The sequence below is a fragment of the Malus domestica genome, chromosome 09 (genome assembly GCF_042453785.1).
Source record: "Malus domestica chromosome 09, GDT2T_hap1".
NCBI classification, from domain to species: domain Eukaryota; kingdom Viridiplantae; phylum Streptophyta; class Magnoliopsida; order Rosales; family Rosaceae; genus Malus; species Malus domestica.
In genome coordinates this window covers 7,067,330-7,081,063 of record NC_091669.1, presented here as the reverse complement: position 1 = coordinate 7,081,063, position 13,734 = coordinate 7,067,330, and the positions used below count along the sequence as shown (strand labels likewise).

At 36.8% G+C, this 13,734-nt stretch overlaps 1 protein-coding gene and 1 long non-coding RNA gene across 2 annotated transcripts; both read left to right on the top strand.

The window, feature by feature from the left end:
* The first annotated feature begins 979 nt into the window (after nt 1–979).
* LOC103429168 (putative F-box/FBD/LRR-repeat protein At4g03220) lies at nt 980–2,844 on the top strand. The gene is made up of 3 exons (XM_029108740.1): nt 980–1,762; nt 1,883–2,026; nt 2,776–2,844. Exons 1-3 carry the CDS (start codon nt 980–982, stop codon nt 2,842–2,844), a joined length of 996 nt encoding a protein of 331 aa, XP_028964573.1.
* Nucleotides 2,845–10,182: 7,338 nt separating this feature from the next.
* On the top strand, nt 10,183–11,240 carry LOC108174035 (uncharacterized). Its single transcript, XR_011571001.1, has 3 exons — nt 10,183–10,411; nt 10,534–10,713; nt 10,839–11,240. It is a non-coding gene; the product is annotated as an uncharacterized lncRNA (long non-coding RNA).
* Nucleotides 11,241–13,734: the final 2,494 nt, after the last annotated feature.

Sequence of the window (13,734 nt, the reverse complement as noted above, 5' to 3'; positions counted from 1 at the left end):
TGTGATTTTTTTCCCCTTTCTATTGATAAGGGAAGGATAAGATAGTGTGAGGTGGGAAAATAGGTTTTTCAGAGTGCTGGGGTTAGAAAGCATGGTGAGACAATGAACGTAAAATAGAAACTTGTTTAATTTGGAATTTTTATTCTTTGTTTACCAAAACATACGTTGCATTGCAGTGTCCGTTACTTATATATGTGGGATTCTTGTATCCTCGACTTCTCCATGGTTTGTCCACCATTTGCCCTATGTTGGTGCTAGTGATGAGGTACCATTTCAGAAAGTTCTTAAGCAAAAAAAGGGTTTCTGTTTTTAATTTCAGACATGGAACAGCATTGGACAATCTCAACTTCACTACTTAGGAGCAATTCTTGGAAACTCAAGCTCAACCTAAACATGGTGAATTTTTTTCTTCGCTGAAGAGCTTAGAAAAAAATAGTCTCCTTAAGAAACTAGCTGCTATTCAACAATCATTTTATAACTAAATAAGACTCTTGTAGCTCTAAGTTGTTTAATTGTGTTCATCAATAACAAACTGTTATGAAAAAACTTAGATATCAATAATGCGGCCTTAATGCTAATTGTATAGGCCTATAATTTATTTTTTTCGAGAATAAAAATATGTATAATCTTTTTCCAGAATAAAAGTATATTTATAATCTTTTCCGACAATGAAAAAAATATGATATCCTTATCATTGCGCATAAATGTAATCTTTCGAACACAAACTTTAATATCTACATCACCTGGTAGTGGCTTAGGTGTTTGCTGCAAGGGGACCCAAGGCCCTTAAAAGGAAATGAAAATAGCGAACAAATAAAAAAAGTTTCCATCCTCATCGCATATGTATATATATAAGTTAAGACAAGACGGTCTCAATGCCCAAACCCTAGATTTGAGGGCAAATTGGCTGCCCCAGTCCCGAGATTGTAGATTCATAGATCTTGGACAAGATTTACTACAGATTGAAAAAACAGAAGCAATGACTGAGGCAAGGGACAGAATCAGCGATCTTCCTGATGAAATCTTACATGAGATTTTCTCCTTGGTGCCCGTCAAATCTGTTGCAAAAAACAGTGCTTTATCAAGAACATGGAGCCGTCTTTGGGCTACCTTACCTGTTCTCGACTTCAACCAGGTTTGTCCTCCAATGCCGAAAAGATTAGATCATGCAAACGAACTGCAGGTAGTTCTTGATGAGCAAATGGAAGCTTTGGCATTCATTCCCAGAGTATTGTTTAGCCGCCCCGAAAATTCTAACATCAATGTTTTTCGATTTTCGGGTCGGCTAATGAGTTTGTCTTGCTTAGAAGATTGCATTTGTAGAGTGGTGAATCATAGGGTTGGAGAACTCCAACTCAATCTCTTGATGGCTTGCGGCGAAAGGTTTGATTTGCCTCATTGTGTGTATGAGTGTGATTCCTTGCGGAGCCTCACGTTAATTAACGCCACTCGCATACGGCTTCGATCTCAGCCAGAAGATTCAAAGCCTAGGTTTTGTTTTTCGTTTTCCCTTGTTAAGGCTACGAGTGGCCTTTGCTCCCTTCAAGCCTTGACTCTCAAGTGTGTGGATATCTTGGATGATCATTTGACTACGGATTTATTTTCAGATTCTTCGTTTCCATTCCTTCAAAACTTGATTATGAAAACTTGTCAAGGAATGACGCATCTTAAAATCAGTTGTTCGAAGCTCAAAGATGTGCGAGTTGTTGATATGAACTTAAATAGCTTGGACATCTCTGGAAGTAGACTTGAGAATCTGACGGTTAGATTTTGTTTCGAAAATCCCAGCGGCGACAATAAAAGTAGGGTAAACATCTTTGCCCCCAATCTAAAAGTCTTCCGTTGGCAATTTAATGGCTATACTGATGATTGTTCAATCCAGAACTTCCCTAGACTGAATGCATTTTATATGCATTATTGGTTAGAAGATGATGTTAGCAATGTGATTATTAAAAACGTGGTCAAACTTCTCTCAGCATCATCCCAAATTTCAGTCCTTGATATTCAATCCTTCGGCCTTCTTCTGGTTAGTTTACTTTTCTTTTTCCCATCTGACTTTACTTGTTTTGAGAAAACTATGGTGACGAGCTTAAGTTGCTAGATATACAGTTGCTAAAATAACAAGTAGCTAGGCAAATATTGTGGTAAAAAGAAGTATGTGCCTCGCCATGACAAAGATTACGTACTGTTTTCTTGATTATGATCAATAGGTAAAATAGGGTTTCTTTTGACTTTTCGGGGCGTTAATTTAGAAGGTTGTTGTTACTTTTATTTATAATTTCCGGATATTATATACATATGTATTTTTGTAGGAATGTATGTTATTCATTAAAATGTTGAAAGAATACGTACAACGGAGAATAGTAATATAAAGATACATTTATTTTGGTATGTATGTCAAGCCCTCAGATTGTACTTAATCAAGTGATCCAAACCAGCCATTTGTTAAGTCTCCCTTCAACTATTTATTTCCAAGATCAATCCCTAACAGGAAACTACCAAGTCATCTGACTATGAAGGAAATGAATATATAGTGCTTCTGAGTAAATACCAAAATGTTTAAGATAAAAATCAAATGGTAAAACCATAGTTAGAAATGTTCTTTTGTTTAAGGTCATTCTTTAGTAAAAGTGGATCTGTAGAGCTATGGTGTGATATATAGGATATATAGTATAGATGCTTAGGATTGGTCTTCATATTACACTGTGGCGCCTGGATGTAATGAGATTTCTGGGGAGTAAGAACTGCATTTCATCCTTGATTCAACTTTTACAGTTAATCAAAGGAGTAATGATCGGGAAGTATTTTTGTGTGTTTTCTACTGCTTATATTCCCAGTATTTAGATGCCTTCTTTAGTCACTAGAATTGGATAGGAATGAAAACCCTCTAAATTCAATGTATAATTAATGAAGGTAGAGGATAATGATTTTTTATGTTGAGAGAATTATGACGGGTTAGTTTACTTTTCTTTTTTTCCCATCTGACTACTTGTTTTGTTAAAAACTATGGTGCCGAACTTAAGTTGCTATATATCTAGCTTTTGGTTATTAGCTTTAACTAGATATACAGTTGCTAAACTAACAAGACATACAGTTGCTAAAATCATGAAAGAAACTTGTCCTAATCCAATTATTTTAGGAGGATTGGAATGGATGAGTTTTCTTCATGTGTAATCTATCTTCTACCTTCAAGTTAGATACAGCTTTTTAATCTTATTCTTCAACATAACTTGAAAATAGTGTTTTATCCATTTCAAAACAATCCCCTCTACCAAACGAGGCTACATGCTTCATAAACTTTTCCCAGCATCATTGGCTGGTGGAGAATATCTTAATTGTCACGTGTATATGTGTGTGTATACCCAGTGGCGAATCTAGGATTTTAGCATTGGTGGTCCTAATTAAGATTCTAAAAGACATTAGGTGCTAGTCAGGTAACGGGTTCGAGCCTAGCGCATGGGCAGGGGCCGAATTAGACGAATTTAAATAAAGTTTATTATATGTCATAAAAATAAGTGTCTATTTACACATAAATAACACTATATACTTGTATTGATAAATTAAGTTTATTATTTAACATATATAACATACAAAAATATCCTAATTTTTGCTATTAGTATTTAGTGAAATTGATGGTAGGAGGAAGTTCAAGTGATTACAAGTCCATATATAGTACTTTACGAAATATTTTTCACATGTCTTATAATTTATAGTGAATTTTTGAAAGAAATAACGGTGTCAAACAAGTGGTATAAAAAAACTGGGTGAGTGATGCATCATCCCTTTGTTAACCAAAATGTTAGGTGGCACAACCTGATTGGGCATCAATTAAAAGAAGAAAAAGAAAAAAGGGGAGTTGGTTACCTGAAAATGGAGAGAGAAAGTCATTTCTCTTTCTTCTTCGTTGAAACCAAGGTTCAAGAACAGTAGAGAGCTATGTGTTCCTCTTAGTCTGAAATTAGACTTCTTTTTTCAAGGCTTCTGTTGCACAGCATATGCACATCCATGGTACTCTTCTCACCTCCACCACATACCCAAACCGTTGGGTGGTCCTCGAAAGTCCTTACAGGCGCTTCTTCAAACTTTCGAAGAGTTGTGGAACCACCCGGGTCTATAGATCTGCTCCTATATATACCTATACTAACAGTGCTTCAAATTGTGCATATCATTTATGAAGAACCACTTAATTCATTTCATGTTACATCCATACACATTTTAGTGGAAGATAATATATTTCCAAAGTTTTGGTCTACAAAATGGAATATTTTTCAGCAAGCTAGCATTACTTTGGTTTAGGTTTTATGCTCCAAGAAGAGGGCCTTGTGAGTGAGATATTGTTGTGATAGGATATCATATCATACCATACCAATATCTTACTCCAAAGCGTAAATAAAATATTTTAGCAAGATTAACATACAATATCTATATAAAGCCTAACTAATATGTGTAATCTATAATTACTTGTTATATTAATTAATCTAAGAAACATAAAATTGAAAATAATAAAAAAGGAGGAGCACTTAAGAATTCATTAAGTGTTTTGAAGCACTTTAACAATGATTAACATGATAAAATTTCAAGAGAAAAATGGATGAGAGGGGCACATGCCCTCCTGGATGCAATAGAATCTTAGGACTTAGGTAAACTAATAAGGATTTTCTGCACTAATCTCTAATTTGACAGTTCCTCACCATAAGTTTTCATTTGGTTCACAATATTGAACATCCTAGTCAAGTAGGTAGACATGGATTCACCTTCACTCATCCTAGTATATTCAAAATCTCTCCTTAACATTGGAGCTATTTGACTAATCTAACCTTTTTGTCACCTCAAAATTCCTATTGTTGAACATCCTGAGCTGCTATGGATGTCTCCAAGTTTGAGATTCAGAGAAATATCTCGTCTGAAACTGCTCCGTGAATGATACCAAAAGCTTTTGCCTCTTTAGTTTCATTTTCTTTCATTGCAATCCTCTTCACTGATAGTTGTTCATCATTGCTCGAATCATCCTCCATGTTTTAGTTTTCATACCCTTTTTCCGTGAGCTTCTAGAGATCATGAGACTTGAATATGGTCTGCATTTTGATAACCATGTTAGGGCCTAAAAAGACTTCACTACTTTGGAGATGTTTATCTCACAAAGAAGAATGTAATGCAGCGGAATTGATATGCAAGAGAAAGAAAGAATACTCAAAGTATTACACAAGATTTTTATTCACTCACAAACTTAGAGCAAGAGGAAACACTCAAACACTCTTAGAAGCTTTGTTGCTTCTTCTCACTTCTCACTTGGCACTCTCACTTCTCATTTCTTGCTCTCTTGGTTGTTTCAAATGGTGTGGATGCCTTCTCCTTTTATAGGCATGGATGGAACCTTCGAGAAGCATGGAAGCATCATGCTAGAAATATCTAGATAATTCCACTACCTTCCTAAGCTAGAACTATCTACACTAATCTTGTATGTTGGTGGAATCCTCACCATTCTTCTAGGCTCTTCCACCAATTTGAACTTTGCTAAAATTCTCTAGCATGTGCATGGATCATTCTTTGTGCGTGGGATGGATCCATTATCTTTGGGCCAAGACAAGATTACAATTCAACATCCCCCCCTTAATCTTGTCTTGTGACATCGATTGAGTTCCTCAGTCTGATAAAGTCTTCTTGTTTGAGTGGCTTAGTGAATATGTCCGCAATTTGGTCTTGCGACTTCACGTATTCCACTTGCACATCTTTTCTTGCAATACACTCTCTTATGTAATGATAGCGGGTATCTATGTGTTTGCTCCTGTCATGGAATACTGGATTCTTTGCTAGAGTTATTGCAGACTTGTTGTCGACATAGATCTCTGTTAGCTCTTCTTGTGGGATGCTTAATTCTTTCAGTAAGTTTCTCAGCCAGATTGCATGACATACACATGAGGTAGCAGCTACGTATTTAGCTTTGTAGGTAGAAAAAGTGACAATCGATTGCTTCTTCGACATCAATGTGAATGCAGTGTCTCCCATGAAGAACACAAATCCAGTAATGCTTTTTCTATCGTCGGAATCTCCTGCCCAATCACTATCACTATATCTAGCAAGTTTGTAGTTATCAGAACTTGAATAGAACAAGCCAAAGTTAACAGTACCTTTAAGATATTGAAGAATTCTTTTGGTGGTCTTCAAATTTGTAGTTGTAGGATTCTTCATGTAGCGACTGATTAATCCAACAACATAGAGAATGTCTGGTCTTGTGCATGTTAAGTAACGCAAGCTTCTAACTAAACTCTTGAAAAATGTTGGATCTATACTTTCTCCTTCTTCATGCTTGGTTAGTTTGACTCCGCACTCCATTGGCGTGTTTATGGGCTTGCAGTCTTCCATTTTGAACTTTTTCAGTATCTCATGTGTGTAGCTTTCTTGGGAGATGAAAATGCCTTCTTTGTTCTGCTTGACTTCAATGCCTAGGTAGTATGCCATCAACCCGATGTTGGTCATCTCGAATTCTTTGGTCATCACTCTCTTGAACTCTTTAAACATGATTCGATTACTTCCGGTGAAGATTAGATCATCCATATATAAGCACACAATTAGAATATCTCCATCTTTGACTTTGACGTAGAGAGTATGTTCATGAGGGCACTTGATGAAGTTGTTCTCTTGAAAGTACTTGTCGATGTGACTATTCCATGCTCGTGACACTTGTTTTAAACCATAGAGAGCTTTCTTCAACTTCAGAACTTTGTCTTTATGCCCTTTGATTTCATAGCATGATGGTTGCTAAATGTAGACTTCTTCTTTAAGGACTCAATTTAGGAAAGCGGACTTCACATCCATTTGTTGAATCTTCCATTTGTTTTGAGCTGCCAAAGAAATTAGTAATCGTATAGTTTCCAACCGAGCAACGGGTGCAAATACCTCATCATAGTCAATTCCGGCTCTTTGACTATAACCCTTCGCCACTAATCTCGCCTTATATCTTTCGACCTCTCTGTTGGCATTCTTCTTTGTCTTATACACCCACTTGACTTCGATGGCTTTGTGTCCTTTCGGAAGAATAGCGAGTTCCCATATATCATTCTTCTGGATTGCTTCAATTTCTTCATCCATTGCTTTCCTCCACTTAGTAACTTGCACTGCTTCTTGGAAGTCAACTGGTTCACAATCAATAAAGAGACAGAAAAGTGTAGGATTATCAAGTCTTTCAGCTACCTCATAGAGATCTCGTAGACTTCTTATGCATGGTACTTCTCTTTCATTTAAACTCCCACTTGATGATACTGATGCTGGTGAATTGCCATGATTGGTTGATGTTGGTGAAACAGGTAGAGTAGTGGATTCTTGTTGAACCTCTCTTGCTTGCTCCATCATCCCTTGTTCATTCTCTCTTTCAAACTGAGGAAAGAAGTGAAGATCACCCGCATGAGAGCCAAAACCCCATTCTCCTTCTTCAACGAACGTCATGTCTCGACTAATCACCGTTTTCCTATTGTTTGGATTATACAACTTATAGCCTTTTGAATTTGAGTCATAGCCAATGAGGATGAACTTCTCACTTTTATCGTTGAGTTTGGTTTTCCTTTTGTCTGGTACATGTACGTGGGCTATGCTTCCAAAAACTCTTAGATGGGAGATACTTGGCTTTCTTCCACTCCATGCTTTTTGCGGAGTCTTTCCCCACACACTTCTTGTTGGAGACCGATTTGATAGGTAGACAGCACATGCTATCGCTTCTGCCTATAACTCCTGAGGCAATCTCTTGCTTTTGAGCATGATTCGAGCCATGTCGAGGATGGTTTGATTTTTTTCTTTCCGCCACACCATTTTGTTGAGGGGATCTTGGAACTGTCAAAGGTCGACGAATTCTATTGGCTTCACAGAATTCTTGAAATTCCTTCGAAGTGAATTCTCCTCCTAGATCAGATCTCATGGCTTTGATCTTGCAACCACTTTCTTTTTCTACAGCGGCTTTGAACTTCTTGAATGCTCCAAATGCCTCTGATTTATGCTTTAAGAAATATACCCAGGTTTTCCTTGAAAAATCATCAATGAAGAAAAGGAAATAATTATTTTTACCCAAAGAGCTTGGTTTTATTGGACCACACACATCGGTGTGAATAAGCTTGAGTGGCTTCTGGGCTCTTGTGGTTGACTCATTTGAAAAGCTTTTCCTGAATTGTTTCCCAAGTAAACATCCTTCGCAAGCTTGATCAGGGCGACTGATGCACGGTAAGCCTCTCACCATCTCTTTCTTGGACAATAACTCTAGTCCCCCAAAGTTAAGATGCCCAAAACGAAGATGCTAAAGCCAGGATGTGTCTTTGTAACATATCTTGAGACACTTTGCAACATCGTTTTGAATGTTTATGGGAAACATCCTATTCTTTGACATTTTCACCTTGGCAATTAATCTTCCTTTGTCATCTCTAAGAAAAAGGCTATAATTTTTCATGTGAATATTAACCTTTTTCTAAGAGTTGACCCAAGCTCAAAATGTTGCTTTTCATATTGGGCACGTAGTAGACATTTGAAATTAATTGGTGACCGCCATTTTTCAGGGGAATTAGGATGTTACCTTTTCCTTTTCTGGGTATTTTGGATTCGTCTCCAAAAGAAACGTTGCCACTCATCGATTCATTGGACTCTACGAACATGCTTTTTCTTCCGCACATGTGGTTGTTGGCGCCGGTGTCAAGGTACCATGTATAGTCTTGGTCTCTATCATTGTTCTTGCATGCTAGTAGCATAATGCCATTATCTTCTTTCTCTTTTCACATAATTGACCTTTTCATCAAGTCTGTTGCTTAGAGCTCTACATTCCCAAGCATAATGCCTAAACTTTTGACAGTTGTAGCATTGAACTTGAGATTTTTCATACCTCTAGTTTGAGCGCCCTCTTCCACGACATTTTGTTCATTTTTCTCCTCTTTCGTAGTTACTATGGTTGTTGAAGTTCCAACCACGTCCACGTCCATGTCCATGTTTGCATCATCGACCATGACTTCTTTCGTACTGGCTTATCTCGTTATCGAAGCTTTCTTCTTTCTTCTTTGGCTGGACATGCGTCTTGATGAGTTGCTCATTATTCCCTTGCCTTTTCTTATGTTTCTCTTCATATGTTGTAGCGAACCCATTAATTGCTCTACACTAATTTCTTCCAAGTTTTTAGTTTCTTCAATCGTCACAACAATGTGCTCGAACTTGGGGTCCAACAAGCGTAGTGTCTTCTCCATAATTCTAACATCTTCCAACTTTTCACCGTTTCTTTTTAATTGATTAGAAACAGCTAAGACTCTTAAGAAATAATCAGAGATTGATTCAGACCCTTTCATTTGTAGAGATTCGAACTCACCTCTTAATACTTGAAAACGAACCTTTTTTTGTTTAGCTCATTTGTAAGAGGTTTGAAGCTTCTCCCATGCTTGCTTGGCAAAGGTCGCACTCGAGAGCTTCTCAAAGCCATTGTCATCTAATGCTTGGTAGATAAGGTAGAGAGCCTTCTTGTCTCTCTTTCTTGAATCTTTCAAACTCTCATTCTGGGGTTGGGACATAGTAGCTTCATCTTTTGGCTCAATGTAGGCTTTCTCCACGACTTCCCATACATCATGTGCTTCCAAAAGGGCCTTCATTTTGATACTTCAATTATCGAAGTTGTTGTTGTCGAGCATTGGAACTTGGAAGGCTGCCATAGCGTTGCTAGCCATAGCTCTGGTACCACTTTGTTGGGGCTTAAAAAGACTTCACTACTTTGGAGATGTTATCTCACAAACAAGAATGTAATGCAGCGGAATTGATAGGCAAGAGAAAGAAAGAATACTCAAAGTATTACATAAGATTTTTATTCACTCACAAACTTAGAACAAGAGGAAACACTCAAACACTCTTAGAAGCTTTGTTGCTTCTTCTCACTTCTCACTACTTGCTTTCTTGGTTGTTACAAATGGTGTGGATGCCTTCTCCTTTAATAGGCATGGATGGAACCTTGGAGAAGCATGGAAGCATCATGCTAGAGATATCTAGATAATTCCACTACCTTCCTAAGTTAGAATTATCTACACTAATCTTGTATGTTGGTGGAATCCTCACCATTATTCTAGACTTTTCCACCAACTTGAATCCACCAACTTGAACTTTGCTAGAATTCTCTAGCATGTGCATGGACTGGATCCATTATCTTTGGGGCAAGACAATATTACAATTTAACAAACCATAAATTATAGTTGAACCCATTGAAGATATGACCCCTTTTTTCTCGACATTGTTCGATCCAACCATCTGAGACTTTGAGTCAAAAGCTAGGGTTCTTCGAGACCTGGGTTTTGCCCCCTTTTCTTCTTCATAGATTTAGAGATTGTAACGCCCGGTTCCGAAAATCAGAACTAGAGCTCTGAGACCATGTTAATATATTCTATGCTGGAAATTTCCTTAATTAGTATGTTCTGTGGATTAATTTGGCATATTTGTCTATGCATGTCTCTACTTCATATATTTTATGCTGAAAATTTCCTTAATTAGTATGTTTGGTGGATTTATTGGGCATATTTATCTATGCAGGTTTTAGCAAGCATATATTTTCAAGGCGGTCTACCATTTTCATTTATGAAACTTAAGACGCTGGATATTTTTGCTTATGGTTTGAAAAGATATGATATACCTGGACTGCTATGCTTATTCAAGAGCTCTCCTGTCGTCGACACTCTTAAAATTATGATATGTCCTAAAACAACCAATGAGGTAAAGCTCAGCGTAATTCGATATGTTTATATTTCAAACAGTACGTGAGAAGTCCTATAATATATTTATGCACAGATTTACAGTTCAACTATCTGATTGATTAATTAATTTATTCTAAAACTTAGGTCCCGAATTGGAACAACATTTTGTTGGACAATGCTAACTGTACTGAAGAGCAATACTGGGAAAAACAAGCTCCAACTTTGAGGTCAATCCTGTGTAACATAAAGATGGTGACGATTTATGTTGGGGAAGGTATAGAAGAACTTGAGAGAGCAGTTAAGATGACAAGATTTTTGCTTGAACAGGGTACAAGCTTGCAAGAAATGGTTCTTGTTGTACCGCAATCTAATGCCAATAATCTAGATACTTGGAAGGACAAAACTGGTCTAACAGAAGGATTTCGCCCGGCATCTCCTCATGTCAAGATACTAATCACAGCTCTTTCAAGCAGACGAAGGGCTAGCTGAACTCCAGTCCAAGCGCTTCTCTGCTTAATGTAATGACTTTGGTTTTGCTAATTCCTAACCCCTTGTTTTTCCCATGTGGTTTTCTTCGGGAGGTTTTAGCGAGGCCCCTTGTCGTATCTTTTGATTGTAAGGAATTAATGAATTATCTTTTTTTTCTTTAAAAAAAAAGCTGCACTATGAATTTAAGATTATTAACTTTCATGGACGGTTACCAGTAGCAAGCTTTTACAATCATGCCAGTTTTTGTGTGCATCTATATAGTAATATTGTGGAAATTTTTCAAATCCACGGGCCGAGGGCCCACTCCAACAACACAGATACTGTCCCCATTTAACTATCTGCACAATCATCAGGTGTAGAGTTTTATCACAAAAAGCCTCAGTGTTAGTTAAAGTGGGGAAATTCTATATAAATGGGTCTTTGCCTTTTCTTCTGTCCGATGTGGGACACAGAGCCGGACTTGAGGGTGTGCAACAGGTGCCACCGTACAGGGCCCCCGATTCGAAAGGGCCCCTAAATTTTCATTACATGTATACAGATGCATATAAAATAAATTAGATGCAAAATATAATCTTATCTGTGGTTCTAGCGCAAGCAGTTGAGCTCTTCTTTCTTCTAGCCCATGTGTTGGGTTCGAATCCCAATTATATTGTTTTGTTATATTTAAAGTTTTTGCAAATTTGTAAACAGGAGATAATAAAAAGGCATCTAACGTGTATCGAACTCAAGACCTTTGAAGGTAAGGAAAAACACTTGGCTGATCAAACAACTTATTTTTGTTGCAGTAATTTGTAATATTTTTAGTTTTATAGATGAAAAAATTGAAAAAAATAATAAAAAAGAAATATAACATTAAAAAAAATGAAAGGCCTCCATCTAAGTTTTGCATAAGGCCCCTCAATACTCAGGACCGGCCCTGGTGGGACAGAATGGGGTTCCAACAAATATTCATGTCTGTATGAGATGAGGGTGACTGCATGCATATTGGCATTGCATTTTTACCTGAATATAGCTGTAGAGGTTTCTTCCACCCGTCAATACGGTAGTGTGCTCTGTGGTCCTCATTCCCTACCTCAACTTCACCAAACTCAATCCGATTGCTCGAATCTCTTCCAACTTGGAGTACATACTCACATATTCTATGCTTCTCGTCCTTAACTGTCAAATCCATACAAAGATGGAGCTATATATGGGCTTCTTGTCCTCTACTCGCCTTTTCCATGGTTCGCCCTCCATTGCCCTATATCAGTGCCAGTGATGAGAGACCGTTTAAGAAAGTTGTTGATCAGCAAAAGATAGGTTTCTGTTTTAAGTTTCAGAAATGGAACGTTGGACAATGCCAACTTTGCACTACTGAGTAGGGGTGGGTTCGGTTTAATTTTTTTTCGGTTCGTTTTTTTCCGGTTCGGTTTCGGTTTTTTTTCAAAAAATGAAAAAATTTGAAATCTTAAATTTTAACATATCCAACACAATCATAACATAAATATTTTGACTAGACTTAAAGATAATGAAAATAAACATTTAAAGTTCAACTAGAATTATAACATAAAGTTTTTTTTTATAAATATTTTGGGTTTAAAGTTTAACTGTAAATAGATTTCTTTTTAGACGATGATGATGGAGTACGACCTTATTCATTCCTCTCTGTCTCTCAATCTCTCTCTCTCTCTCTCTCTCTCTCTCTCTCTCTTTCTCTCTCTCTCTCTCTTTCTCTCTCTCTCTCTCTCTCTCTCTTTCTCTCTCTCTCTCTCTCTCTCTCTATATATATATATACACACACACACACATGTATTCTTCACTAGCAATAAGATAAACATTCTATAATATACTATTTATTTTGATTATTGTCTAGGTAACAATTTTTGATATTTTCTTTATCTTTATGGTCCGAAATTTTTTTTCCATATATGTGGTTACATAATATAATTTCTACTATGTTCAGCTTCTACCACCAGCAAATTTTGAAGAGGTGTTCATCAATATTTTTTAATATATTGATATACTTTTCAAAATTGTTAGGCCACAAAAGCTACTATACTTGGCCATAGGTGAGAAAGTTTGAATTTTGTTTTTGATCTCGTAGTGTTTAATAAACTTATGAGACTTTTATACGCTGTTTACTTTCCCTAATCAACTGCTGTGCAGTTGAGATATGTGTTCTTATATATGTATTGCACTTAATGATATAAACTGGAAAAAAATATTGCATGTAATGGTATAAGTTCTAATTTTTGTTGTAGATGGAGAAGCTGAGAAGACAATTTGAATTGGAAAGCAAACAAGTCCTACCAAAGCAGCAGTCCGAAGTATCATATTCTAATATAATAAAATCAAATAATTAAATAAATAAAATTAAAAAAATATTAATTTAATTATTTCGGTTCGGTTTGGTTTGGTTTCTAGACCACCAAAACCGAACCGAACCAAAAGAGTTCGGTTCGGTTCGGTTTTTTCAATTCGGTTCGGTTTTTTCGGTTTTCGGCTTTCGATTTTTTGAACCCACCCCTACTACTGAGGAGCAACCATTGGAAACTCATCAAGCTCAGACATT

Coding starts and splice junctions, on each gene's coding strand:
- LOC103429168 (XM_029108740.1), top strand. CDS start 980: ATGACTGAGGCAAGGGACAGAATCAGCGATCTTCCTGATGAAATCTTA. Junction 1,763..1,882: donor GTAGACTTGAGAATCTGACG/GTTAGATTTTGT, acceptor TGTTCAATCCAG/AACTTCCCTAGACTGAATGC. Junction 2,027..2,775: donor AATCCTTCGGCCTTCTTCTG/GTTAGTTTACTT, acceptor CAACTTTTACAG/TTAATCAAAGGAGTAATGAT.